This window comes from Mastigoproctus giganteus, chromosome 1, assembly GCF_048544385.1.
Source record: "Mastigoproctus giganteus isolate SK-2022 chromosome 1, ASM4854438v1, whole genome shotgun sequence".
In the NCBI taxonomy this organism is placed as follows: Eukaryota; Metazoa; Arthropoda; class Arachnida; order Uropygi; family Thelyphonidae; genus Mastigoproctus; species Mastigoproctus giganteus.
In genome coordinates this window covers 221783135-221810584 of record NC_143575.1, presented here as the reverse complement: position 1 = coordinate 221810584, position 27450 = coordinate 221783135, and the positions used below count along the sequence as shown (strand labels likewise).

The 27450-nt window shown below is 38.1% G+C and overlaps 1 protein-coding gene across 6 annotated transcripts in view; it reads right to left on the bottom strand.

Moving 5' to 3' along the window:
- The window catches only part of Bre1 (E3 ubiquitin-protein ligase Bre1), a 415493-nt gene that overhangs the window by 229583 nt on the left and 158460 nt on the right, over positions 1-27450 (bottom strand). For all 6 annotated transcript variants that reach the window (XM_090376128.1, XM_090376101.1, XM_090376124.1 and 3 more), the window contains one exon: positions 24268-24393. In XM_090376128.1, coding sequence (XP_090232254.1) covers positions 24268-24393 — 126 coding nt within the window. The remainder of the gene's footprint in view (positions 1-24267; positions 24394-27450) is intronic.

The following is a 27450-nucleotide window of genomic DNA, read 5'->3' as shown; positions in this document are numbered from 1 at the left end:
TGCTACATCCGTAGCACCACCACAAAATATCCATCAAAACATCAAACACACGTGCGTACTACCACTACAATAGCTTTAGGATGGGACAGTCCAATACCGAATTAGCAACACATGTTCACTCCCACAACCACACCCCCTTGGTAGATTCAGCCATTCCTATTATCAAATTAAAATTTTCCAATACGAAGCCCTAGTTATAGAATGGTTTCGCCCCCATTCCACTCTCGAAGTACTAAATTCCAAACTATCCTATAACATAGCACCGGTCTGGAATCTCATGCATCTGAGATTCCCACGTGTATCCAGGAGCACCACAGGGAACTTAGTCTTCTTAAATACACGCATTCACTCTCATTCTACCATTGCCAACTGAAGACGTGTAAAACGAAAGCCACTTGTTGTGGCTATTGGCCTTCTGTTTTCAACCATATAACTTCAATTATTCCAATTTCAACATTGACAACCAACGACAAAGACGTGCACTTCTACTTCCTTGCACATATTTTAATTCTGTTTTTAAATCCTAACTTATTCACGCTAACTTAAATTTAAAATTATCATCCATTTTATTCTAACACATCAATGCAGATTATAAAAAGGTGAGTACCATAATTAAATTAAATTAAGCTACGCTATTATATTGTGTCATGAGCTATGGTTATTCATTGTTATTTTTATCCCTTTTTCATAGGTGCAGCATAAGGAATATAGACAGTGAGTTTCCTATTGCACTAGGCTCAGGAGTGAGTTTCTTTGTAGAATTTAATTTGATCTCCTTTCACAGCTTGTCTGTCCACCATTAGAGTCAAATTAAATTCTGAATTGATTTTTGACAATAAACAAACACAGAAAAAAAATAATAAATAAGGCTGTTGTTACTTTATTTCTAATGCGGTAGAAATCCTCAACGTTTATTTATGTATCGTACAATTCAGTTTTGTGTATTTACAGATCAGAATTACAATAATAAATTTATCTTTTGTATGCTGAAAAGAGACAAATGACACTAATAGCTATGAGTTTTCCCAGACAATTTTTACAAGTGTGTGTAAGTAGATTAGAGTATGAGTGGGGAATGCTGACCTGTCAGATGTAGTTACCATGGAAAAATTAAATAGGTGCCTGAAAAATAAAAGCAAATTAAATAAAACAAAATACAATAAATAGTACTTAATGCTGTAGATCCTAAGGTTTTAACTTCATCAAGGGTCAGCAGCCAAAACCAAAGAGAAATACAGCAAGAAATAAAACCTCTGTTTCTAATATGAAACATACTTAGCAAACAGAAAAGGTGAGCTAACGTATATACCATAGTCGACCTGACAGAGACCAAAATGAATGTAATAATAAATAGGAAACAAATCAAATCTGATTAAAATTAAAAGTAAAAAGCAAAAATCAAGATAAAGTTAATTCCAATAAAAGTTAAATTGAATAAAATAGCAAGAAGCCCTAAGTGAATTTAAACAATTATTGTTATTTGGTTTTTAGGAGCATTAACAACTAAGGCCATATTGCTCCGGGGATATGCAGTGGTCATGGGTTCGAACTCCGGTCTAATCAAGAAGCATGTGCTGCGCACTGCTGCTCCTGCCCACTGGCTATGGAGGCACCAAATTTAAACAAAGGAAATGGAATGTGAAGATGAAAGGATATAGTCAAAATAGGGCAATTTAAGATTGTTTAGTCTTATATTCGTTATATTACAATACCATTACTGACTTGAGGTTGTCACAGACATTCTTTCAGATATGCCAGACAAGCCGTTCTTGCTACCTGGGAGTCTAAAACGCTGATGGAACTGATATTCGGGTGACACTCAAGTCAAGTGGACCCAATTTCGGCAGAAGTCCGGACGGTCTATGACAGCCAAATCCTCTGCTTGCACCTTCACGATGGTGGGACTGTTAGTAATCCTGGGTATAACCTTCATGCACAAGTACATGGTGGGTGACCACCCAGGTGTGAACCAACGTAAGCAGGGGTCGAGGTGTGGCACCCACACCACATGGAGGAACGCCGCCCCTCTATGTTACCAGGCAGTACTAGGTGGTAGATGACTCTCATCAACCGGTGAAATACCACCACTTTGCTTATTGGAGGCATGAAGTGGTGGAACCCATGTTTAGCCTCTAGAGCTAAGTTCTGGCCAACCCTTCCCTATCTCTTCCATCATGCAGTATGATTGATGATTTTTGAGGTTATGATGAATGTCGTGGCGAGATCCAATATGCCTTACATTTCGAGGGTACAGCTCTAAAACGGTGTTCGCAGGCCGGCCGCTAGATAGTACACCAGACCAAACCTATTGGTAACTCTCTAGGAGGCTTCTGGATCAGCTAGTGTATAATCTTGCTACCTCTACTCTGCCAGATAGTGACTGGAGGGAGTCCGAGTAGTGTGTATGCGGGGAGCATTGTCGAGGCCACGTTATGTCAAGGATCTGGGTATATTCTTACCACATGTACGCCATATCCAAAAATTTCATTACTTCATACAGCATGTCCCACCCACTTTTTCTTACTATTGAATACACCATGAATTGTCAAAATAATAGAGCAAGCTTATCTGCGAAAAGATCTAAACCTCCCAAGGACATCCTAATTCATTTCACAAATATATGTGGTCTCAATTCCAATCTCAACGATGTCCATTTCCACTTGCAGTCTTCCAAACCCCATGTACTTTTTCTGACTGAATCTCAGTTATCAGTTGATTCAACTACTGCTCATCTTAGATGTCCAAATTATTTGCTGTATGATTCCTTTCGCCTCAAAGGTGGTACTTGTGCATATGTCCGTTCTGATATTCCCTGTCAGAGACTTGGCAATTTGGAATCTCCTCTCTTTGATCTTCTCTGGCTTAAAATCTCTCTACCTCATTGTGTAAAATTCATCTGTTGTCTCTACCGTTCTCCCAACTCCACTAATCACTTGGAGCTCTTTGACTTCCTCTCTTTGCAACTTGACTTTCTCCAGTCCAACTTTCCTAACAGTGAGGTAATTTTCCTTGGTGATTTTAATGTTCACAACTCCAGCTGGCTTCCGTTTTCTAGTCACACCGACCCAGCAGGTCGAGATGCTGAGGCTTTTGCAATTACTAATGACCTAGCACAGATTGTTCATTTACCTACAAGAATACCGGACAATCCTAATCATACAGCCAATACGCTTGATCTTTTTCTCACAAACAACCCTTCTAAGTACAAGGTTGAAGTGAGAGGTCCTTTAGGCACTTCAGATCACAACTTGGTGAGTCTCTTCTCCAATGGAACCTTTATCTCATGGCTATTCCCAACCTCGTATTGTTTGGCATTACAAGAATGCAAAATGGGATGACCTGCGAGACTTCTTTTCTTCTTTTCCTTGGTCTGATTACTGTTTCAAAACTTCTGATGTCAACGTTTGCTCAGATCGTGTCAGTGAAATTATTCTTGCAGGAATGGAATCCTTTATCCCACACTCCACTTTAAAATCTCGTCCTTTATCTAAACCTTGGTTTTCCAATAAATGTGCTAAGGCTGTCCAAGAGAAGAATGTTGCATATCGTAATTGGCTTGTTTCTAATTCTTCAGTTTCATTTTCTGCCTACACCAAAGCTCGCAACAATTGTAAAGCAGTTATTAATCAGTCCAAACTAGAGTTTGAACAGGCTAAGAGTAGAAAACTTGCTTCTTGCCCTAATGGTAGCCGAGCATTCTGGTCTCTTGCCAAAGCTATTGGCCGCAACTTTTGCCCATCTCTGCTCCCACCTCTGTCCAAACCAGATGGTTCTGTTGTCACTTCAGCCAATGATAAAGCTGACCTGCTAGCATCCCATTTTTCTTCAAGCTCATGTATTAATGATCTTGGTAAAACACCTCCCACCATTCCTAACACGCTCCATTCAATGCCTCCTGTGGTCTTCCGTCAAAAGGATATCAGAAGGATTTTGACGAATCTTGATGCTAAGAAAGCTCCAGGTCCCGATGGTATTTCTCCACTTGTTCTCAAAACCTGTGCTCCTGAACTTACTCCTATTCTTTGCCGCCTTTTTTCACTTTCTTATTCCAAAGGTGTTTTTCCTTCTGTTTGGAAATTTGCTCATATCCAGCCAGTTCCTAAAAAGGGTGACAAATCCCTCCCATCCAATTATCGTCCCATTGCAATTACTTCTACTCTTTCTAAAGTAATGGAGAAATCAATTAACCACCAACTCTTAAACTACCTAGAAACCTTCCGTCTGATCAACGATCGCCAGTATGGATTCCGTCAGTGTCGATCCACTGGTGATATTCTGGCTTATGTTACCCATTTATGGACTAATTCAATGGAAAGGTTCGGTGAAACACAAGTAGTTGCTCTTGACATCTCAAAGGCTTTTGATCGTGTTTGGCATAAAGGTCTTCTAAACAAGCTTCCATCTTATGGTTTGCCAACTGTTTTTAGTAATTGGTTATCCAGTTTTCTCTCTGATCGCTCACTGAGGGTGATGGTAGATGGCTCTCTGTCTTCTAACTTCTCCACTAATGCCGGTGTCCCCCAAGGTTCAGTTCTTTCCCCCAATCTTTTCCTCTTGTATATCAATGACCTTCTTCCATTGACTGGAAATCCTATCCATAGTTTTGCCGATGATAGCACATTGCATTCAACTTTCCATTTTGAGAAACCTTGTCCAGCTCAATCAGCTTCAACTTCTCGAAAATCTGCTGCCAATTCCTTAAATGCCGTCCTTCAGGTAATTCTCCAGTGGGGCAAAGACAACTTAGTTGATTTCAACCCTTCTAAAACTCAATCTTGTCTTATATCTCGCAAAAAGGATTCTTCTGCTCCTATGCTTATCTTTAGTGACACTCCGATTTCTAGGCAAAATGATATCTCTTTTGGGGATTACCCTGACTTGTAATCTCTCTTGGCACAAGCACATTACAAATATTGCTTCCTCTGCATCTAAAAAACTTGGTTTTCTCTTTCGCTCTCGGCATTACTTTTCTTCCAAACAGCTGCTCGCTCTGTATAAATCGCAAATCCGCCCCGCCATGGAATATTGTTCCCACATCTGAGGTGGTGCCCCCAAAACCTCTCTCAGGTTTCTTGATTCCATTCAGAAGAGGGTAGTTAGGTTAATTAATGATTCATCTCTAACAGAGTCTCTCCACTCGCTTTCTCATAGACGCACTGTTTCTGCTGCATGCCTCTTCTACAGATACTTCCATGGACACTGTTCTCTTCTGAATTGGCTTCTATAATTCCCGCTCCCTCTTTCAAAACAGTCCGAACTCGTGCCGCCACCAGCCAACATCCATTTACTGTCCAACTACAAACCCACAGAACCAACTTTTCATCTTCCTCATTTATTCATTCAACTGCCATTTTCTGGAACAACCTTCCTTCATATGTATTTCCTGAAAATTACAATCTACAGAAGTTCAAGTCCAATATCAACAAATGTCTTCTGAACCTCCAACCCAAGCACGGTACTAAGTACTATAGGTTCTAATACCTCTCGTGTTTGGGGTTCTCATAAAAAAAAAAAAAAAAACTTAAACACATGGGGCATATGCCCCATCCTTTGTCCAGGGACCTACTATTGGTATGGGTTCGCAACCCCCGGACTGCCCGAGCACTACTGTATTCCCCTTCTTCCAATTGCTTTTTACTGTTCTTAGACTATATAGCTTATTTGTCGTGAGCAATTAAGTTAACCGAAAGCAATATTCGAGATGCTACTTTTCTGCTATCTCTTCTTTTTTTTGTCTACAACAAAGTTTAGTCTTTTAATGCTACTTTGTAAGTTTTGCTTTGTTACTCTGTTTCTCCCCTATACTGGTTGATAAGCCTCACTGGTTTAATTACTGACTTCCTCACTCTGGTTATGTTTACACTGACCTATTTACACCTTCCTCCCCCCCACACTCGGGGATACTTTAACGTGTTATAAATATGCAGGAACCCATTCACTAACTTCTTTGGTCACCAATACAGTATTGTTAGCATCATCTCTTCTCTCAGCCCAGTTCGCCGACTCCTGTCTGACACCACAGTAAGTTGCACTACTTTGACTATATCCTTTCGTCTTCACGTTCCACTTGCTTTGTTTAAATTCACTTAGGGCTTCTTGCTATTTTATTCAATTTAACTTTCATTGGAATTAACTTTATCTTGATTTTTGCTTTTACTTTTAATCAGATTTGTTTAAATTCACTTATAGCTGCTTGCTATTTTATTCAATTTACATTTATTAGAATTAACTTTATCTTGATTTTTGCTGTTTACTTTTAATTTTGATCAGATTTGATTTGCTTCTTATTTCTTATTACTGTTCATTTTGGTCTCTGTCGGGTCAGGTATGAAATACGTAGCTCGCTTTTTCTATTTGCTACATATATTTCATATCAGAAACAGAGGCCTTACTTCTTGCTGTATTTCCTTTGGTTTTGGCTGCTGACCCTTGATGAAGTTAAAACCTTAGAATCTATAGCATTAAATACTATTTATTGTATTTTATTTTATTTGCTTTTATTTTTTAGGCACTTATTTAATTTTTCCATGGTAACTACATCTGACAGGTCAGCATTCCCTACTCATACTCTAATCTACTTATATACATTCCATTATTGTTGCTGGGTATTTCTGCTATTACTAGCAGTTCTTGGGTCCATAAACCATCCCAATGTATTAATTTATCTTAGCTTTTTAGCTGTTACTTTTCACTACAACTATTTATTATTTTTAAAGTGTATATACATACAATCGAATCTCGTTAATACAAAGTTCAAGGGATTGAAATTTTCACATTTTGTAATAGCGAGGTGCCTCAAAAGTGTCAAAATTTTACTGCCTTTTTTGTTGTGTTTTTTTTTTTTTTTTATTGTGCATACTATGTATCTAATAATAATAACGAAAACCTTGTCTAGCAATACAGTAATAGGAATATCACGCTTTTTAAATATTCTATTTTTTTGGTTGCAAGATAAACTAAGAGAAAAGCAATTAATGGAAATTAAAATGCTGTACAGTATATTTTGATATGCACAAAATTTTAGTATCACAATAAAAAGAATTAATCTTAATATAAAAGGCAATATACAATTCATTAACTTATTGATAAAGTAATCTAATTTAAAGAAAGAATCCAATGTTCTTTGCACATTTTTTGTCCTACATAGATTTTTAACTACACAGAGATTATCAAATGCAATAGTTGTTTCTTTATCAACGTTACTGCAGGCCAACATTCTCTATTATGCTCAATGAATTCTCAGCATCATTTTTAGATGGCAGTGCGTGCTTCTTTGCTATTACATTCATCTGCTGGATCATAACTTTCGATGATCAACATCCACAGACAGTGAGATGGTTGCAAAGGTTGAGTAGCTGGTGCTGAGTGACAGATGTGTGACAATTCATTTCATTGCAAATGCAGTGGAAATTAGTTATGGGTCTGCTCACAGCATTTTACATGACAATTTGCACAATGGGTTCCAAGATTGCTGATGCCTTTGCAGAAGCAATATTGAATACAATGTTCTCAACAACTGTTAGATTTGCGCAATGCAGATGTTGAGAACTTTTTTTTGATCGGTTGGTGACAAATAATGAATGCTGGATGTACCAGTATAATCCAGAGACTAAAGACGTGTGGACAGAGCTTTGATTCATTCCAGAAATTCATCAATGAAATGGAATCATGGTTTCAGGCAAAAAAAGTGAAGACTTCCATGATCAAGGCATTAAACAACTGATCCATAGATGGGAGAAATGTGTTACTATGCATGGAGAGTACATAGAAAAGGATTAAAGTTGCTGTGAAGTTTCATCTTTCTAGGGATATTATTTCTAGGTAAGGGTACAAACTGTTTGATATCCCCCCTCGTATCTTTGTCATATCCATCTATCCAACGTAGCAACTACTCCAAGTGGATGGATTTCACAACATTTTATGTTAAAGTCCTTTAGAGAGATTTGTGAATCAATCATAAATTGTTTTAAAATTGGGCCAATGATATTTTGAATTTTTTTTTTTTTTTTTTTGTAAATTTTCAAATTATCCCTGTATATAAAGAGTATATTTTGGATGTTTGGCCATTACCTGATAAGGAAAAGTCAGACTGTCACCAAATTTTCAGTTCCAAGGTATTGTTAGTCTCTGCAAAGGTTTTAGGATTAATTACTGATGCTCCCCCCCCCAGCCAAGAAATTTATATTAGTTTGGATATCCGAGCCTTGTTTGAAAAGGAAGATTTCAGATCAATGCTAAATTTTCAGTGTACTGTGTTTTATTGGTGAGGAGGTTTTAGGTCCAATTCAATTACATAATATTCTCCCCCTCTGCCCACTGAAACACTGCAATAAATTGGGAATGGTAGCTCTCATTCTTTTCAAAATTTCAGGAATTTTTAAGAATATTCTTCTGGACTTTTCTATCATGTAAATAGGTTAACCCATATTACCTGTGCCCCCCCCCCCAACCCAAATATACAAATCTCACCTCATGGTTATCCAACACAATGAACATCACACGAATTGTGAACAGTTCTTAAGCACAGTATAAAAGGGTTTAGGCATATTATTTTATATAACATGCATAAACCCTTTTATACTGTATTACAAGGGCTGTTCAAATAAAGAATAATCATAATTTTTCATGAACAAACCATACTGCTTTGCTTGCTATTTTTAGTTGGAGCTGTGCAATTGACTCATGAGCATGGAGTGACATTGGCACCATGTGCATAAGTCAAGTTTATGCCTGTTCAGTTTCTCCTATGTAACAATGGATGTGACATGAGGAACAGTACACAGTGACACATGAGGAGCAGAGCTCACAAATTTTTTTCTGTCACGAGAAAACATCAGCTGAAGCATATGAAATTTTAAAAGAGGTTTATGATGAATCTACACTTCCATACAGCACAGTTCAGAAGTGGTTTAGAATGTTTAAAGATGAACATGATTCAATCCTAAAAATCAGTGGTTCTGGAGCTCCAACCACTGCTGTCAACCACAAACACTGCTTCTATTACTGTGAGAGAAGATTGTTGTATAACAGTAAGGCAACTGGCAGAGATATTGAGAATATCAGTAGGAAGCATACATGGTATTCTCTATTACCATTTGCATATAAGAAGAAGAAGAAGAAGAAGAAGAAACCTTTATTGTATACAAAATGCATATGCCGTACACAATACCCTTCACGGCTAGAAGCCAGGGGTTTACAGTAAAGAATATGACGTGTTTGGGCATGCTGGGTTCCAAGCCTGCCACCTGAGCAAGAGCAAGTTCGCATGGAGGTTTGTCAGGAGCTGCAACAGATGGTTACTGAAACTGGTTCCTGCACAAGGTGAAAATGGCAGATAAGACATGGCTTCATCATTTTGACCCAGAGTAAGCAACAAAGCTCTAACTGGAAGTCCACTTTACCAACACAGAAAAAAGCAAAAGTTGAGACTTCTGCAGGAAAAGTTATGGTCATTTCTCCTTTTAATGACATTCAAGGAATTGTTTATCAGCATTTTGTGCTTAGTCATACAACTGTTACTTTACTGCCCACTTTGCAGGATTGCACTAGTTGATAATTACCACAACTGCACGCATGTGGGTCAATGTGAGACCTCACATTGCTCATACTGTCATTGAGTATTTAGTCAGCATTAATGTCAAATATGTGTTCCTCATCTACCCTACAGCCCTGACCTTGCACCCTGCAATTTTTTTTTTAAATTTCCAAAGTTAAAGAAGGAGCTGCAAGGAAAACACTTCCAGTGTTTTCCTCAGAGGCAATTCTCAAATGCATGTCAAAAAATGGCTTCCACCATGTTTTTGAAGATGGCAGAAATGTTGGAGTAAATGCATTTCATCACATGGTGACTACTTTGAAAAGGACCATAAAAATATGCATGATTAATAAGAATGTTGTGGGAAAAAAAAAAAAAAAATGATGATCATTCTTTATTGAACAGCCCTCATAATAAAGAAATCTTATCAATGAAAATATCTAACCCTCCCAAACACTTCCTCATTCATTCGACAAATACATGTGGTCTCAGTTCCAATCTCAATAAGTCCATTTCCACTTAGTCTGCCAAGCTCCACTTTTCCTGAACGAATACCAGTTATCAGTTGATTCAACCACTGCTCATCTCAGTTGTCCTAATTATTTGCTCTACGATTCTGTTTGCTTCAAAAGTGGTACTGTGCACATGTCTGCTCTGATATACTCTGTCAGAGCCATAGCAATTTGGAATCTCCTCTTTCTGATTTTCTCTGTCAAATTTATCTGTTGCCTCAATTGATGTTCTAATTCTATTAATCACTCTTTGACTTCCTTTCTTTGAAATGACTTTCTCCAGTCCAAATTCCCTAACAGAGAAGAAGTAGTAGTAGTAGTAGTAGTAGTGGCACATGATGCAAGAAAGCAAGTGTAGGAGCTTATGCAGCATCAGCCAAAAAAAAAAAAAAAAAAATCACACCATTCCCTCCAAATGCCTGTCCAGTTCCTCCTTAAATTTATTTAACCTATCAACTTCCACAACGACAGATGGAAGTTTGTTCCAGCAATTAACCACCCGCTGGCTAAAGGCAAATTTCCGCACATCTATTCTACATCTGTCCTTTCTTAATTTGAACTTATGTCCCCGTAGGTTCGTAATCTGAACAAGTGGAAGGATCCCATCAGAATTCAGCGTGCTCAACCCATTCAAGGCCTTATAGACCTCAATCAGATCACCGCGCAGGTGCCTAGTCTCCAGCCACTGCAATTTGCAGAACTTAAGCCTCTCTTGGTAAGAGTATCCCTTCATTCCCCTCACCAATCGTGTTGCTCTTCTCTGTACACGCTCAAGCAAATCTACATCTTTTCTAAAATGAGGCCTCCAGACCTGTACGCAGTACTCAAGGCGTGGCCTGACCATTGCCTTATACAGAGGGACAATCACCTCCTTTTCCCTGCTAGCAAAATTCCTATATATCATTGACAAAACCCCATGACCTGCCCTAGCAGCCTGTCTGCATTGCTCAGAAAACTTCATATCTGACTGCACAATTACTCCCAGGTCTTTTTCATTTTCTACCACCTTAAGTGTAGTACCACACAGTTGGTACGTTTCTCTGGGGTTACTTCTACCCATATTTAGAGTACTTTGCATTTGTCAAGGTTAAACTTCAGTTGCCACTTCTTAGCCCATCTGCCCAAATTATCTAGATCCTGTTGCAGTAGCTCACTGCCATTACTGTCATTAACAACCCTGCCAACCTTTGTGTCATCTGCAAACTTCGACATTAAGCCTGATATACCTTCATCAATATCATTGATAAATACACAAAACAACAGTGGACCCAACACCGAACCCTGTGGGACTCCACTAATAACATTAGTCCACGAAGAGCAGCACCCATTGATTACCACCCTCTGTCTTCTCCCACTTAACCATCCTTTTATCCATTGTAGCAACTTACCCTTAATACCATTCTGCTCCAATTTGTACAGTAGTCTTCCATGCGCAACAGTGTCAAAAGCTTTCCTGAAATCCAAGTATATGATATCAAAATTATTTTTTGCATCCAGTTCCTTTGTGACCACATCATAATAACCAATCAAATTTGTCAGACAAGACTTTCCCTTAACAAACCCATGCTGTGTTTGAATTATTGCTGCAGTCTTGTCTAGATGATCCTGCAATGCATCTTTAACCAGTGACTCCATTATTTTACCTGGAACAGAAGTTAAACTAACTGGTCTGTAATTACTCGTGTCACCCTTCGATCCACCTTTGTGAATTGGGGACACATTTGCACATCTCCAGTCCGTGGGAACCTCCCCTGAGTCCAAGGATGCTCTCATAATTATGGCTAAGGGTTTGCTTAGTTGCTTTGCCGCCTCCTTTAAAATAACTGGATAGATCCCATCCACCCCAGGTGCCTTTCTTATGTTTAACTTCAACAATTTCTCCTCCACTTTGCTCTCAGTTATTACAAAATCATTAAGCACACTGCTACAATTTGATAACCCTCTTCCATTTTCAAATTGTAATAATTCCTCACGTGTGAATGTAGATGCAAAATACTCATTCAGTTTGTTTGCTATCTGAGCAGGATCATCAACAGTCGAACCACCGATGTCAAGTGGACCAATCATATTCATCCCCTTCCTTTTAGAGTTTATATAAGTAAAGAAATCCTTGCTGTTTTTCTTAGCATCTTTTGCCAAAGGTTTCTCGTAATCCGCCTTTGCCTGCCGAACCTCCTTTGTGACCTGATTACAGACTAGCTTATATCTGCCACAGGCTTCTTTTTTTTTTTTTTTTTTTTTTTTTTGGTAGTTGTTGGCGCATCGGCTTCTGTGGCCATATTGCACCTCCCAAGGTTTTTGCAGTACTTTGATCCAAGCCCGAGGCGGGAATCGAACCCGCGACCTTTGGGTTGCCGGGAAGGTACTTTACCCACTCGGCTAGCCCGGTCGGCCCACAGGCTTCTGCGTCACCTGATAATTTATATGCATCCCATGCATTTTTCTTCTCTGTCACGAGTCTCATTAGTTCATTTGATAACCATTTAGGCCTAAACCTTGAACGATATTTCTTAATCGGTATATAAAGTCTAGTAGCTTCCACAATTAATTCCTGGAATGCTTCCCACTTAGAATTTACTGTTGGTAACATCGTCAGTTGATTCCAACGTACAGAATTTAAAAACTGTCTGAGACCACTGTACTCCCCTTTACGGAAGCAAAAACCCTTTCCTTTACCCCTGACGGTAGTTACCTCTTTGAGTAAATTCCACTTCAGCACACTGTGATCACTGCCACCTAGTGGTTCCTTTATCTGCAAATTCTTAATACACGAATGATCACTGCTGATAACCAGATCAAGAGTGTTACTTTCTCTGGTTGCCTCTCGAACATGCTGCTGCAGAAAACAATCATCCAATAAATCCACAAAAGTCTGACTAGTGTGTGAGTGACCAACCCACAAGTTCCAGTAAATATCTGGGAAGTTAAAATCCCCCATTATAAGACATTCTGATTTACTGGCCCACTATTTCTCTGTACAATTGTTCATTGTACTCATTCAAGTCATTAGGCCTATAACACACTCCTACCCTTATTTTTCCTTTCGCAGTGCTTATCTCACACCAAACTGACTCAACAGAGCACTGTTCATCTATATTAACTGGGTGCACTTCCTTTGATTTTATGTTTTTCTTAATTAACAGCATAACACCCCCTCCCTTTCTGTACACATTGTACTCCCCAAATTCCAGTTCTGCATTCCTTATATCTTTGTGACACCACGTCTCTGCTATCCCAACAATATCCGCCTTTGATGTCTTGACCAACACTTCAAATTCATCAAATTTATTTACTATACTTCTAGCATTGGTATACATGCAAGCATACATGCTCCTATGCCTATTCCTTGTTACCCTAACACATCCCATATACCCAACTATTCCATGATGACTGCCATCCGTCCCTGAAACCCCCAACACCCCTCGCTCCAGGTCGCTTCTTATTCTAATAGAAGTTGTGCAAGAATCACCTTCACCTCTGCCTGCGGTTACTGTTAACCTATTAGTCTTTGTATCCCCCCAAACTAGCAGTTTTCCGACCCACCTAACACTGCCTCGATAGCATCAGCAAATATTCTTGCACCCTTTCTATTTAAGTGTATCCCATCCCTGTAGAAGCAATCTCTCCTGTTAACAAGTACAGTCCAGGCTGAAAAAAATTCTACCCCTTGAGCCTTGCACAATCTTTCCAGGGCTGAATTGATCGACAAGGCTCTCATCATGTACTCCCTCCTATCGTGTCTGGGCAAAATTGCAGACACTTTCAAATTCAACCCTATTTCACGGCTTTTTTTCAACAGTGACCTGTACTTGTTGAGTAATTCCGCCGGTCTCCTACTCTTAATATCATTAGTGCCAACGTGTACAACTATATCACTATAGTAATTTTCTTTGGCTATTTTAATGTTCCAACTCCAGCTGGCACCAGTTTTCTACTCACACAGAACAGCTAATTAAGGTACTGATGCTTTTGCAATTACTAATGACCTTGCACAGATTGTTCATTTATCTACCACAATACCAGACAACTAGCCACATAGCTAATGCTTCTGACTTTTCCCTTATGAACCCTTCAAAATACATAGTTGAAGTGAGTGGTTCTCTAGGTACCTCAAGATCACAACTTGGTGATGATCTCTTCTCCAATGGAGTCTTTCTCTCGTGGCCATTTTTGGGTTGTTTGGCATTACAAGAATGAAAAACTGGATGATCTGCGAGATTTCTATTCTTTTCCTTGGCCTGATTACTACTTCAAATCTTCTGATGTCAACATTTGCTCAGATCATTTCAGTGAAATTATTCGTGTAGGGATGGAATCCTTTATTCCAAACTCTACTTTAAAGTGTTGTCCTTTACCTAAACCTTGGTTTTCCAATAAATGGGCTAAGGTTGTTCAAGATAAGAATGTAGCCTATCACAATTGGCTTGCATCCAAATCTCCAGATTCATTATCTACTTACACCAAAAATTGTACCAAACTAGATTTTGAACAGGTTAAGAGTAGAAAACTTGCTTCTAGTCCAAATGACAGTTGTTGAACATTCTAGTCTTTTTCCAAAGATACTGGCAGAAACTTTTGTCTATCTGTACTCCCACCTCAGGTGAAGTTAAAGATGATTTACTAGCAACCTACTTTTCTTCTAACTGTTGTATAGACATTACTGATAAATCACCTCCTACCATTCACTGTCTCCCATGGTCTTCTGTCAAAAGAATGCTTCAGTTTGTGATGGTATTTCTCTACTTGTTCTCAAAACCAGTGCTCCTGAGCTTACTCCTGTTCTGTTGCTTTTTTACACTTTCTGGAAATTTGTTAACATCCAGCTAGTTCCTAAAATGGATGACAAAATCCCTCCCATCCAATTATCATTCTATTGCACTTTCCTCTACTTTTTCTAGAGCAATGGAGAAATCCATCAACTGTAAACTCCCAAACTATCAGGAAATCTTTCATCGGATCAATGATTGCCAATATGCATTCTGTCGGCATTGCTCCACTGGTTTGTTTGTTTTGATTTTCATGGCACAAAAACCGCTATGGCTAAATGTGCCACATCACAATTAAAATTTAAAAAGGTTGAGATTTTGGTATTCTTTAAAAAGGTTATCTCGTCAAAAAGCTATATATCTACTGTACATCAATATATAAAAATTAGTACACCAATAAAAGCAAGCTATTTAAATTAAATAAATGTATACATGTTAACAGCTTTTAAAAAATTGAAAACTGCTGACACGTGGTCATTTTTGGATAAAATCTGACCGAGTGTAAAAGACTGTCAGATGGTTAAAAGCATTAAAATGTGCACAGCTAAAATTCATACATTCAGTTAAAATATGTTTGATTGAATAATACAATGTTACATTGCTCGCACATAGGACGGTCATCAGCCCTCAGCAGAAAGGAATGTGTCAGATGACTGTCCTATGCGGAGCAGAGCAAGAACAACTTCCTCTTTACGAACCCTGCGTAGACTAGACCACAATGGTTTTATTACAGGCTTAATCTGATATAATTTGTTTGTTTGTTACCTGTCCATGCCATGAATCTTGCCACTGCAAATATATCTTGTTGCAAAAGAGAGTAATGTGCACCGATCTGCACCGCAACAGGTAGAAGAGAGAGTATGGAGAAGGATCAGCCCTCTCATGCATTTGGTGCATAGCTGAAGGATATGATGGAGAAATGTCAGCTTTTTGTCAAATATGAGTCCAAAGAATTTCGTTTCTGCTAATACTGGAATGGAATTCAGGTTCGGGGTGAAGATTACACTTTCAGCAAAAATGGATGCAAATGGTCTTCTCCGATGAGAACCTAAAACCATTGGCCTTTGCCCAGGAGTTAAGATAATCAATGGCTTGTTGTAGTTGCCTCTCTACGACTCTCATGTTGCATGACTGGGAAAAAATGCTGAAATCATCAGTATACAGTGCGTTGTTTATGGTAGGAAATTGGTCGATGACAGAGAAAATTTTAATGGCAAAAAAGCGTAACACTTAAGACAGGGCCTTGCGGTAACCCTTCCTCTTGGCAAAAGGGGGAATCCTACTCGTACTATGAAGAAACGAGAAGATAAAAAGTTTTTAATAAAAACAGGAAGGTGGCCTCTAAAACAAAAGTTGTAAATATCTTTTAAAATACCAAATCTCCAAGTTGTGTCATATGCTTTTTCCAAATTAGCATTAGCAAGTGCACATGATGCAAAAAAGCAAACTTATATAGCATCAGCCAAAAAAAAAACAAAAAAAAAACCACACCCACCTCCCTTCTCATTTCACCCATCCACTCACTCCAAATGTTGTCTAGTTCTGCCTTGAATCTGTTTAAGCTATCGACTTCTACAACAACAGATGGAAGTTTGGTCCAGCAATCAACCACCCGCTGGCTAAAGGCAAACTTCCACACATCTATCCTACAACTGTCTTTCTTCAATTTGAATTTATGCCCTCTCAGGTGATTATTCTGAGCAAGAGGAAGAATCCCACCAGCACTGAGCAGGCTCAAACCATTCAAGGCTTTATACACCTCAATCAGATCACTTCACAGGTGCCTAGTCTCCAGACACTGTAATTTGCAAAACCTAAGCCTTTCTTCGTAAGAGCAACACTTTGTTCCTTTCACTAATCTTGTTACCCTTCTCTGTACTCGTTCCAACAGCTCTACATTCTTCTTAAAATGAGGCCTCCCGACCTGTATACAGTACTTAAGGTGTAGCCTGGCCATTGCCTTATACAAGTGGATAATCACCTCCTTATCCCTGCTAGAAAAATTCTTGTATATCATTGACAAGACACCACGAGCTACACTTGCAGACCGTCTGCACTGCTCAGAAAACTTCACATCTGCCTGCACAATTATCCCCAAGTCCTTTTCGCTCTCTATCATTGTCAGTGCAGTACCGGAGGGCTCCGCGATTGCGGAGGTGAAAGGACGCATCAGCAAGAAGCTCCGCTTGATGTAAACGGCGGATAGTGACCAACGGGGACAGGGAGGATTTCTTGGATTTTACGGCTCCAAAAACCACGGAACTTGGATTCTTCATGTTGTATACAGATGAAAACAACTAGTATTATTCAGGCAAGCTTGTTATTTAGTTGTTTTTAGGTATTGTTGGCTTTTTGAACTCGTTTACGTGCAGTACGATTGTTACAGCATTAGCGGTAGCGATCCTACTACTGCCGATTTTGATATTGCAATGCCTCAAAATTCCAAAAATTGGGATAAATTTGTCGATCAAAATAGCTAGATACATATTATTTGTGAGGGGAAATGTAAATTTCACTGAGATTAAACATATTCTTACGTATAAGAGTACCTTTCTTTGTGTGTGACTGTTTTCCCACCAAAAGGGGAAAACGTTGCATCCTGGGTTTTAATAAGCCCATGACGATAAAATATACCTTATATTACTCCCCTGGATATAAGGAACATTATAATTAAAGCAAAATGACTGGCATAGACCAAAACTTAAGGGAAAAAAACTGAAAAATCAAAAAATATCGATCGCGATTCTGACTTAAAGGACCTGCCCGATTGTGGGATAGAGGTGCTAAACAATGAAGAAATTACAAGAGAAGACTTAGAATCTTGCCACCTTAGTGTAAAACAGGCTAGAAAAGGCAAAAACCAGGTAGAAAATACAGATCAAAAGGAGAATGATAATTTAGAACCACATGTAACAAAAACAGAGGAGAGGAAATTTCAGCTTATATCTCAAATAGAGGATCCCATAACACAAAATTAAAGAAATTAAACTGTTCCTAGAAGAGTTTCTTTATAAACAGACAAACAGGATTACACCTACAACAAGATTGCAGATAGTGAACTGTTGATCTGTTTTGGAACAATGAGTGGTTGAACTTATACAGAAAACAAAGTATTGAAAGCAAAAGTAGAAACAGTGACTGAAGAGAAGAATAATTATAAAGAAATAAATACTTTGACTTACACCCAAGTAGCAGGGGCCACCAAAGCAGATTCATCGCAAACTAAACAAACCAACAATAAGACTAAGGAAATACCAAACGCAAAAGAAACAAACAATCATTATAAAGGCTAAGCCTGACTCTACATACAAATCCAGCGAGGCAGGCAGGGATACTGTCATTACAAAATTAAAACCTCATTTGAAAGAAATAAAAGTGAATAACATGAGAAAAATAAAAGATAATGGAGTTTTAATTGAAGTAAAAAATAAAGAGGATGTGAGGATGTTAAAAAGATTGAAACCAACCCAGAGGTAGTAAAACTGGGACTGCAAACAGAAAAGCCAAGGGGCAGGAACCCTAACATCATTATATTTGACATCCCTGAGACAACTCTGGAAAGAGATCTTATGTTGGATTTCTACAACAAAAACTTTAACAATATAATGGAACTGGACAAGTTTTCCAAAGAATTGCTTCTAAAAATAGGAACAAAAAACAAAAGAAATGGGCAATTCAATGTCATTGTGGAAGTGTCACCCAGAATTCGGAAAAACCTACAAGGACAGCAGTCTATGCTGGCTGGACCAGCCATAAATTCAGGGAATTCTTTCCTGCACAGAAGTGCTTTAACTGTCATAAATATGGCCATATTGCCAGAGACAGCAGTCAGAATTCCCCTGTCTGTGGCCACTGTGCAGTCACTGGCTGCGATTACAAGAACTGCCAAAATAAAAATCAGCAGCCAAAATGTGCTAACTGTAAAGTAGCATGGCTGACTGACTATGCACATGGTATTAGGGATGATAAATGCCCCTGCTATAAAAAAAAAAATGGTAAATCTAGGACCAACTATGGGCCAGATTGAAAACATAAATGTGACTAGGGCTCTAAATCTTGTCCAATTGAATGCTCAAAGAGCAAGAGCTGTTATTAGATCAGATCAAACTCAAATTGGAAGAAAATAATATAGATATCTTGGTACTCCAAGAGCCCTACACACATATGGGTAGGGTTCAAGGATACCCAAGGGGTTATAAAATAATAGAATACACCTCAGGTGTCCCTTCTACAGCAATAGTAGTTAAAAATACTGACCTTACAGTCACAAAGGTGGGTCACCTCTGCACCCCAGTGGCAGTGTGTCCCTATATCACCAGTGCTGTAGGACAATTTTACATTATTTCACTATATTCTAGACCAGGCAAAGATATAAATTCAGCTATTGAATACCTACAAACAGTCATAGACTTGCTGCCTACTGCAAATATCATACTGTGTTCTGATGTCCAACTGCCGATCAGCCTTATGGCATAGCGTACGGAAGACAGAGCAGGCATACACAACGGCTAGATACTTTCAGACTATACAGCCACCTCACCCTTTCAAGTGTTAAACCAACCATATAACCTCCCAGCTTACAGCAGTACCATGTGGGAGAGTGACATTGGTGTTACTCTTGCCACCAATTCAACAGCTTATAAAATTACAGACTGGTGTGTCCAGCCGGTCTGGACCAAATCAGATCATAGACCCATCACCTTCAAACTAAACAGGCAATTACAAACACCCCAACACTCCTTGTTGGATATCAAAATGTATAACCTCAAAAAGGAAACTGGCAGAGATTTTTGCAGAACATACAGCAGCTCAGCTGCAAAAACAGGAAAATGAGTGGTCTAGATCAAGCAACTGTAGCCTGGACAAGCAAGCACTGACTATGACAAACATTTTAATAAAAACAGCAGACCTGTCTATCCCTTGGAAAAAACCAAGGAAGCAGGCAGTCCTCTGGTGATACTCTGAACTGACTACACTCAGGAGAATGGCGCACCAGGCAAGAAGAAATTTTCAAAGAGCCAGAACAACTTGGCCACAAAATGAGGTGGATACACTGAGAGATTCTTATAGAACTCTCAGGAATCAGAACACAGCCCTCATAAGAGACAAGAAAAATGGGAACCACTGGAAACAATAACTAGTGGGAACAACTAGAAACAATAACCCTTGGGGAGTTGTTTACAGAATAGTGACCAACAAGCTGCCAAGAGGAGATGTCTTAGAAACTACGGTCACACCAGATGGAACCACAACCCTGTGTTAGGCAGACTGTAAATAACATCCTAGACAGTATTATTCAGGCCGAAACTGGGGATCATTCCCCCACCCAGCTGGACATTATAAAAAAGAAAACAATGAATATGACAATGCCAATACTGAACCTCTGTTTACTAAACAAGACTTAGAAATAGCACTATCTGAAACCAAAATCAATAAATACCCAGGTTTTGACCTCTTAGAATTTAAGATTATCAAAAAATTAGCAGAAATAGCACCAGACAACTTAATAGCACTATATAATAACTGTATGACAGAAGGTATATTCCCAAAAATATGGAAAAAAGCTGTATTAAAATTAATTCTAAAAAACCCTGAGATACTCTCTACTGATCCCAAATCATAGAGACCAATAGCCCTACTGCCTGTAGTAGGGAAAATACAGAGTGTCTCAAAAATAGTTGGTACAAACGTTTAGGGGAGGTAGGTAACATCTAAAGGAATGTGAATTGCATAGGAACCCATAACCAGAAACGTCACTGTAAGTCGGTAGACAGTGCGGTAGTCGCCGCACGAACAGCATGTATCGATATAAGAACTGTGAGCTGGAAGACATGCACTTAGTGTATGGATTAGCAGAGGGCAATGGGCGAGCCGCTCAACGAATTTATGGTGAATGCTTCCCAGACAGACAGGTACCAGACCACAGTTTGTTTGTACGTGTGCATCAAAATTTGTGCGATTATGGGTCATTTAGAGGTAACAGGAGTAGTGCGCGCAGACCATGTTTGATGCGAACTCCTGCCATGGAAGAAAGTGTGTTGAATGCCGTCCAGAATAATCCTACTACCAAGTGGATTCTGACCCCTTACATGCCATTTTGTGGTCTTTGGAACCACAGCAAGCACAAGCAAGAGCACCAAAGCAGGCCATTTGTGAATGTCCATATTTCTGGCACTTGAACCACTTTAACGGGTTTGAAACATATGGATGTATTGTACAGTTCATTAGGTGACGTTGGTGTATTAAAAGTAAGGACGATGTTTCTAGTTGGGACTAGATTCCCATCCCTAGGTAGAACATTATCTTGTCACTCCTTGAGACTTCAGTTCTGATCAGATCTCCTCTTTCAGACATTTCAAGATCGCATTCCGAGATCACACCTTGGGATGAATTCAGTGTCTTGCAGGGTATTATTGATATTGGTATTCCTCCAATAAAGTTGGCACAGACAGAGGAGCTTGTTCAGAGTGTTTATCACAATTCGTCTCAACAAGGGTATCTCCATAACACAGTCGTTTTACAGATTTAGGGGAGCCTGCCAACCCTTCCAAAACCTTCTGAATAAAGAAGGGTGACATTTTCCCTATAGGCTTCTCTCTGGTGGAACGAATTATCAGGTATCTAGGTGTTGGGCCTGATATAGCTTAAGTCCTGGACCTTTTTGCTGAAGTGGTGGTGTCTGTATCTGTGTCATTGACCTGGTAGGGATCGTGTTGAGGTCCCAGAAGAAAAATTTAGATTATCAGGATTCACAATGGTTTTGTTTTTGGTTCAGTGCTCGGACTCCCCATCCACCACAGAGCTCAAACGGACGCCCACTACCCAGCAAGCAATAAATGTGTTAAGGAGTGGGATGCCAGGGCTACGCAGACACCATACCCGCACTGCCACCAGCCTGAATCCTGTCCCTCAGACAACGAGGGTAGGGACATTACATTAGCACGGATGACTCTTGCAGGTGAACCCACTAGCCGATTGATCCTGGCTGAGCCTTCCAGGACCACCCATCTTGTCGAAGCTGGGCCCATCAACCACCAGAATCCCTAGTTTCCACGGGTTGCAGCGCATGGCAAACACGTCGGATCCCAGTGATGCTAATCTGGATGCCCAGCAGTGTCACTGGGAGGTTCCCTCACCACATACAGGTGCCCACGTTGAGGGGGATCCACTGGTGATATATGCTTATGCTACCCATCTATGGACAAGTTAAATCCATATTTAGTGAAACTCAAGCAGTTTCCTTGTGCCATATAGCAACAAGGAACAAGAAGTTGTTCTTGACATTTCTAAGGCTTTTGATTGTCTGGCATAAAGGTCGTCTAAATAAACTTCCATCTTATGGATTGTTGACTTTTTTTTTGTAATTGATAGACAGTTCTCTCTCTCTCTGAATACCCACTGCAGGTGATGGTGGAAGGCTCTTTATTTTTTGTTTGTTAAATTCTCCATTAATGCTAGTGTTCCCCAAAGTTCAGTTCTTTCTCCCACTCTTTTTGTTTTGTATATTAATAACCCTCTTTCAATGGCTAGAAATCTCAATAGTTCTGCTGATAATAGTACACTGCATTTGAGAAACCATGCTCTGCACAAATAACTTCAACTTCTTGAATATCCACTACCAATTCCTTAAATGCTGATCTCCTGGTAATTCTCCAATGGAACAAAGATAACTTAGTTTATTTTAATCCTTCTAAACCTCAGTCCTGTCTTATATTTTGCAAAAAAATAAAGGATTCTTCTGCTCCTATGCTTATCTTCGATGACCTAAGGTTTCTAGAGATCACATATCTCTATTAGGGATTACCCTGACATCTAATTCTCTCTTGGCATAGGCATACCCCAAATATTGCTTCTTGATTTTCTCTTTCGCTCTCGACATTACTTTTATTCTAAATAGCTACTCACTCTGTATAAATCCCAAATCAGCCCTACCATGAAATATTGTTCCCACATCCGAGGGGGGGGGGGGTAGAGGTTCTCCAAAAGCTAGCTCAGGCTTCCAGACTCCATTAACAAGAGGGAAGTTCGGTTAGTTAATGATCCTTCTCTGCACTCTGTCTCATAGACATATTGTTTCTACTATATGCCTTTTCTATAGATACTTCCATGGGCACTGTTTTTCTGAAATGGCTTCTATAATTCCTCCCTCTCAACCAGTCCAAACATGTGTCACAACCAGTCAACATCATTTATCTTTTCAACTTCTGTTTGCTGGAATAATCTTATTTTGCATTTATTTCCTGAAAATTACAATCTACTGAAATTAAAGTCTGACATCAACATCTTTCAACTTCTCAGCCTTCAACCCATGCATTATACTAAGTATCGTGCATGGGTTGAAGGTTCTAACACCTTTCATGTTTGGGGTTTTCATAAAAAGAAAAATACTGTTTTTCATTAGTGTCAACTAGATGCCAAGTGACTACAAACTGGACTGTTTTCTGCTCTACAGAATATCTTTCCTCTATAGAATTTGTTGTTCACTCTGCTAATACAATGTGCTCTATTGTCTCAAACAAATTTTGTGCATTTCAAATGATCAAATCATTTTAGGTTAGATTTATTTTTAATTAAACAGCACATTAAATCCATCACATTATACAAGTCAGTATGGACTTGATAGATACCCAATCTTCGAAAAGTGATTGTTTCTCTAAGTATATAGGTTCTAAGCTAATTGATACCATTACTACATTTGCCAAAATATACAGATAAACAGTGGATAATGGAATAACATATTACAGGAACAGGAAGGATGGGAAATATATATTTATATTTTGCCTTTAGCCAGCGGGTGGTTGGTTGGTGGAACAGACTTCCATCCCTTGTCGTGGAAGTTGATAGCCTAAATAAGTTTAAGGCTCAGCTGGACAGGTATTTTGAACGAACAGAGGGGTGAAGTGGAAGTGGTTTTTTTTTTTTTTTTTGGCTGATGCTACATAAGCTTGCTTTCTTGCATCAAATGCCTCTACTAATGCTAATGCTAAATATATTCTTCTCATTTACCATTTTGTTTGAAGATGGTTTGGGAATTTTTCACACAATTGTATGTTTAAGAAACCCGAAGAAAGACCATACGGCCAGTTAGTAAAGAATAAACGTGATGATTATGTTTTGATGGTAAATTAATGTAGTATTTACTGCATTAGCAAAACTAGGCATTTATCTTCTGTGCAAAGAGCAACCCATACCGATGGTAAGAAATAAAAACATAATTTGGTAAAAAATATTCAGTCAACTGCATTATTCTTCTGTTAACTGCCACGATAGTTGGTAACAGCAGTTTAATAAATTGACCATGTCAGCTGAAAACAAATTCAGTTCATCACTTAAGAAATACGAATTTAAAACAATTTTTTATACTACAAAAATCTTCACCACATACTCCTTTTAAGAATGTAATATGTACTTTTTCTGATGAACAGTAAATTTCTTTTATGAGGGATGAACTTACATCCATCCTAAGTTTTTCAACTAATTTGAGGGAATCCTTATGTTGAGCATTCAGAGTTTCAAGTTCCATCAGCCTGTTATTAGCTAATTCCTTCTGCTCTTCAAGTTCCCTTTGCATCTCTTCTAGCTAAAAATACAAATTTTGAATATAAGAATTTGTGAGATCAATAATTAACTAACACAGTGAAACTAAATATTAAGTGGAAAGATTAGTTCAATCAGTACATCAGATACCTAAGAATGGCATATAGGCAGGCAACAAGTGAGAGCAAATTTTGAATGTTAAGTAATTTTGTATTTCCTAAAAATTATTGGTTTTTGTTATTCATTTGTTTAAAACTAGTAGTCACATTATTATTTGTGTTTATCTGATACAATAGGTGTGTAAATTCAAAACTGCTTAAAATACAAAAGTTAAAATAGGAGATAATTCTGCCACCATTGTTCATTGTATTAATACAAGAATGATATAAACACTAAATAATTTACTAGACGTATATTTAATATTAGAAGTGTTTTTATTAAGTCTAGAAACTGTAAATTTATAGCAATACAAACATAATTTTATAATGCAACTGTATCAAATAGTGCATAATATAACAATAGCATAGAACATACTGACATTATATAACCTGGGTAGAGTGTAGCATTATTATATTTATATCTTTTAGTTCTGTGTGTGTGTGGTATTTTCAATTTGTATATTTAGACTAGACTAAAATCATGAATGAAAAAAAAAAAAAAAAAAAAGCTCAAAGTCGCAGAAATACTATGTCAGTTATGAATCAGGGCTTTATACAGTTCACTACTTGCTGCTTGTATGCCTTGTTATTTGTAGTGAGACATGATATGGTCAAAGGGGATGTCTGTTTTATGCCCTCAAAGGAATTAAAATGAGGGAACCATCAAGCACTCATCTGCCCAGCTCACCGCTAGAGCACACACTTGTCTATCAGACAACACAACATTCTCAACAGCAGAAAGCAGTTGTTGTCAGTGAATCTACTGGCCAGGAAATGGGAAATATATTGTACAGAAGGATAGTGGAATAGGACCATGGGTATGTCTGCTGGGGCAAAAGTTAATGATGTTGTAAAACATCATCTATTAAGGGCATAAAAGGTGATATTATTCTAAATTAAAGAGGTTGCGGAAATTTTTAAGTAAATTTGTTTTTTGTGTACGTAAAAGCTAAAAACCTGTCGTTAAAATTACTTTTTCAATATTGTAGGTATAGAGACCTTGCTACTCGAACTAAGTCTGAGATACGAATGAACCCTACTGCCTACCGCATCGGGAATATGCCTTAATTTGGTCACTGGCTATGGATACACAAAAAGCAGCTGACTAGTGTGACTTCTCAGTCCTACTCAATTAATCCCTTACAGTAATCCCTTTACCTCTTAATCCGTGCTTCCTACAGCACAAATTGCCAAAAGGCCAGAGGTGCGAATGTGCAGTAGCAGTAAATGTGCATAGCAAGTGTGTGTATATACAGCATGCAAGCTTTATTCTGCTTCGTAATTCGGTGCATTCTCCTTGCTGCAATGAAAATGATTTTAATTATGAATGGAAAAAAGTACAGCAATGATTTAAAAACCATTCCTCTGTCCAGAGACAGTCTCGTGGCATATTACAGTTATCGGACAACATAAATTTAAATTTATTAAATCGATTGAGAGAAAGTCCAATTTTTGTAATACAGTTAGATGAATTCACAGACATTTCAAACCTTGCTCAACTTATTGTATATGTCAGATACTGCTATGAGGATTTTTTTTTGGAGAATTTTCTATTTTGCAAAGCTTTGGAAAGAAGAACGACGGGCCAGAATATTTTTGATGTTATAAATATTTTCTTTCAAACAAATAATCTAATGTGGAACAACTGTGTTGCGATTTTTACTGATGGCTACATTAAATAAAGGTTTAAAAGGCAAAGTAAAGGAAATTGTCCAAATATAGCTTTTAATAATTGCATTATACATAGGGAAGCATTAGTACAGAAGGAAATGCAAACTGATTTGCACAAAGTTTTGAAAGATGCAGCAAGTGTGATCAACTTTATTGAAAGTAAAAGCTTAAACAGCAGACTTTTCACTATTTAATGAAATGAGATCCACTTATGAAACTCTTCTTTTATATACGAAAGTGAGGCAGTTGTCCAGGGGTAAAATGTTGACTTCTTTTTGGCCTCAAACATGAAGTTTTAGTGTTTTTTTAATCAGATACAGCTATTAATACCTTTCGATTTAAAATGAATATTACGAAAAAGAGTAAAACATATCATTTTCATTAAGAGTGGGAACTAGAATACTTTTTTTGTAATAGTGAAAGAAAAATGTTGCTGTTTGATTTGCTATGCTTCCATGGCTATAATCAAAAAAGGAAATTTAGAAAAGTACTTCAACGCACTCCATGGTAAATATCAATTGGATTTTCTTCCGAATAGTTACCTTAGAAAAAATAAATTAGAAAAACTTAAATCCAGATTATTCGCGCAACAAAATTTCTTCATGCCACCTAATTTACAATCTAAAGCAGTAACTGTAGCATCATTTAAAGTGAGTCATCTTCTTGCAAAAAAATGCAAATCATTTTCTGATGGTCAATTCATCAAAGATGCATTTTTAGAAATATCAGATTCTCTTTTTGAAAATTAAGAACAAAAATGAAATTAAAAGTGCTCTTCAGGATCTTCAATTATCTCGAAATACTGCGATGCGAAGCATCGAAAAAATGAGTAAAAACGTGAGCGAAAAATTGCATGCTCATTATTGCTAATTGTTTGTTCTTTTCTATACAACTGGATGAATCTACATACGTCATGGATACAGTTCAATTGCTCGTTTTTATTTGTATGGTTTTCGATGATTCTGCCACTAGAGAAGAACTGCTGGGTATGGTTTCGTTAAAAGAAAGAACTAGAAGTCTTGATATATTTAACATACAAAAATTTTATTGAAAAAAAAAAAAATAAATAAATAAATAAATTACTACTATTTAAATTCATATCAATAACAACAGATGGAGCTAAAGCAATGATGGGGCATCTTAAGGGATTCATCACATTGTGCCAAAAGGATGAATTCCCAGATTTTGAGTTACCACTGTATCATCCACTAACAAGTGTAAGCCAGCAAAAGGTTAAATTCTAAAAGTGTTATAGACAGTTTTCAAAATAG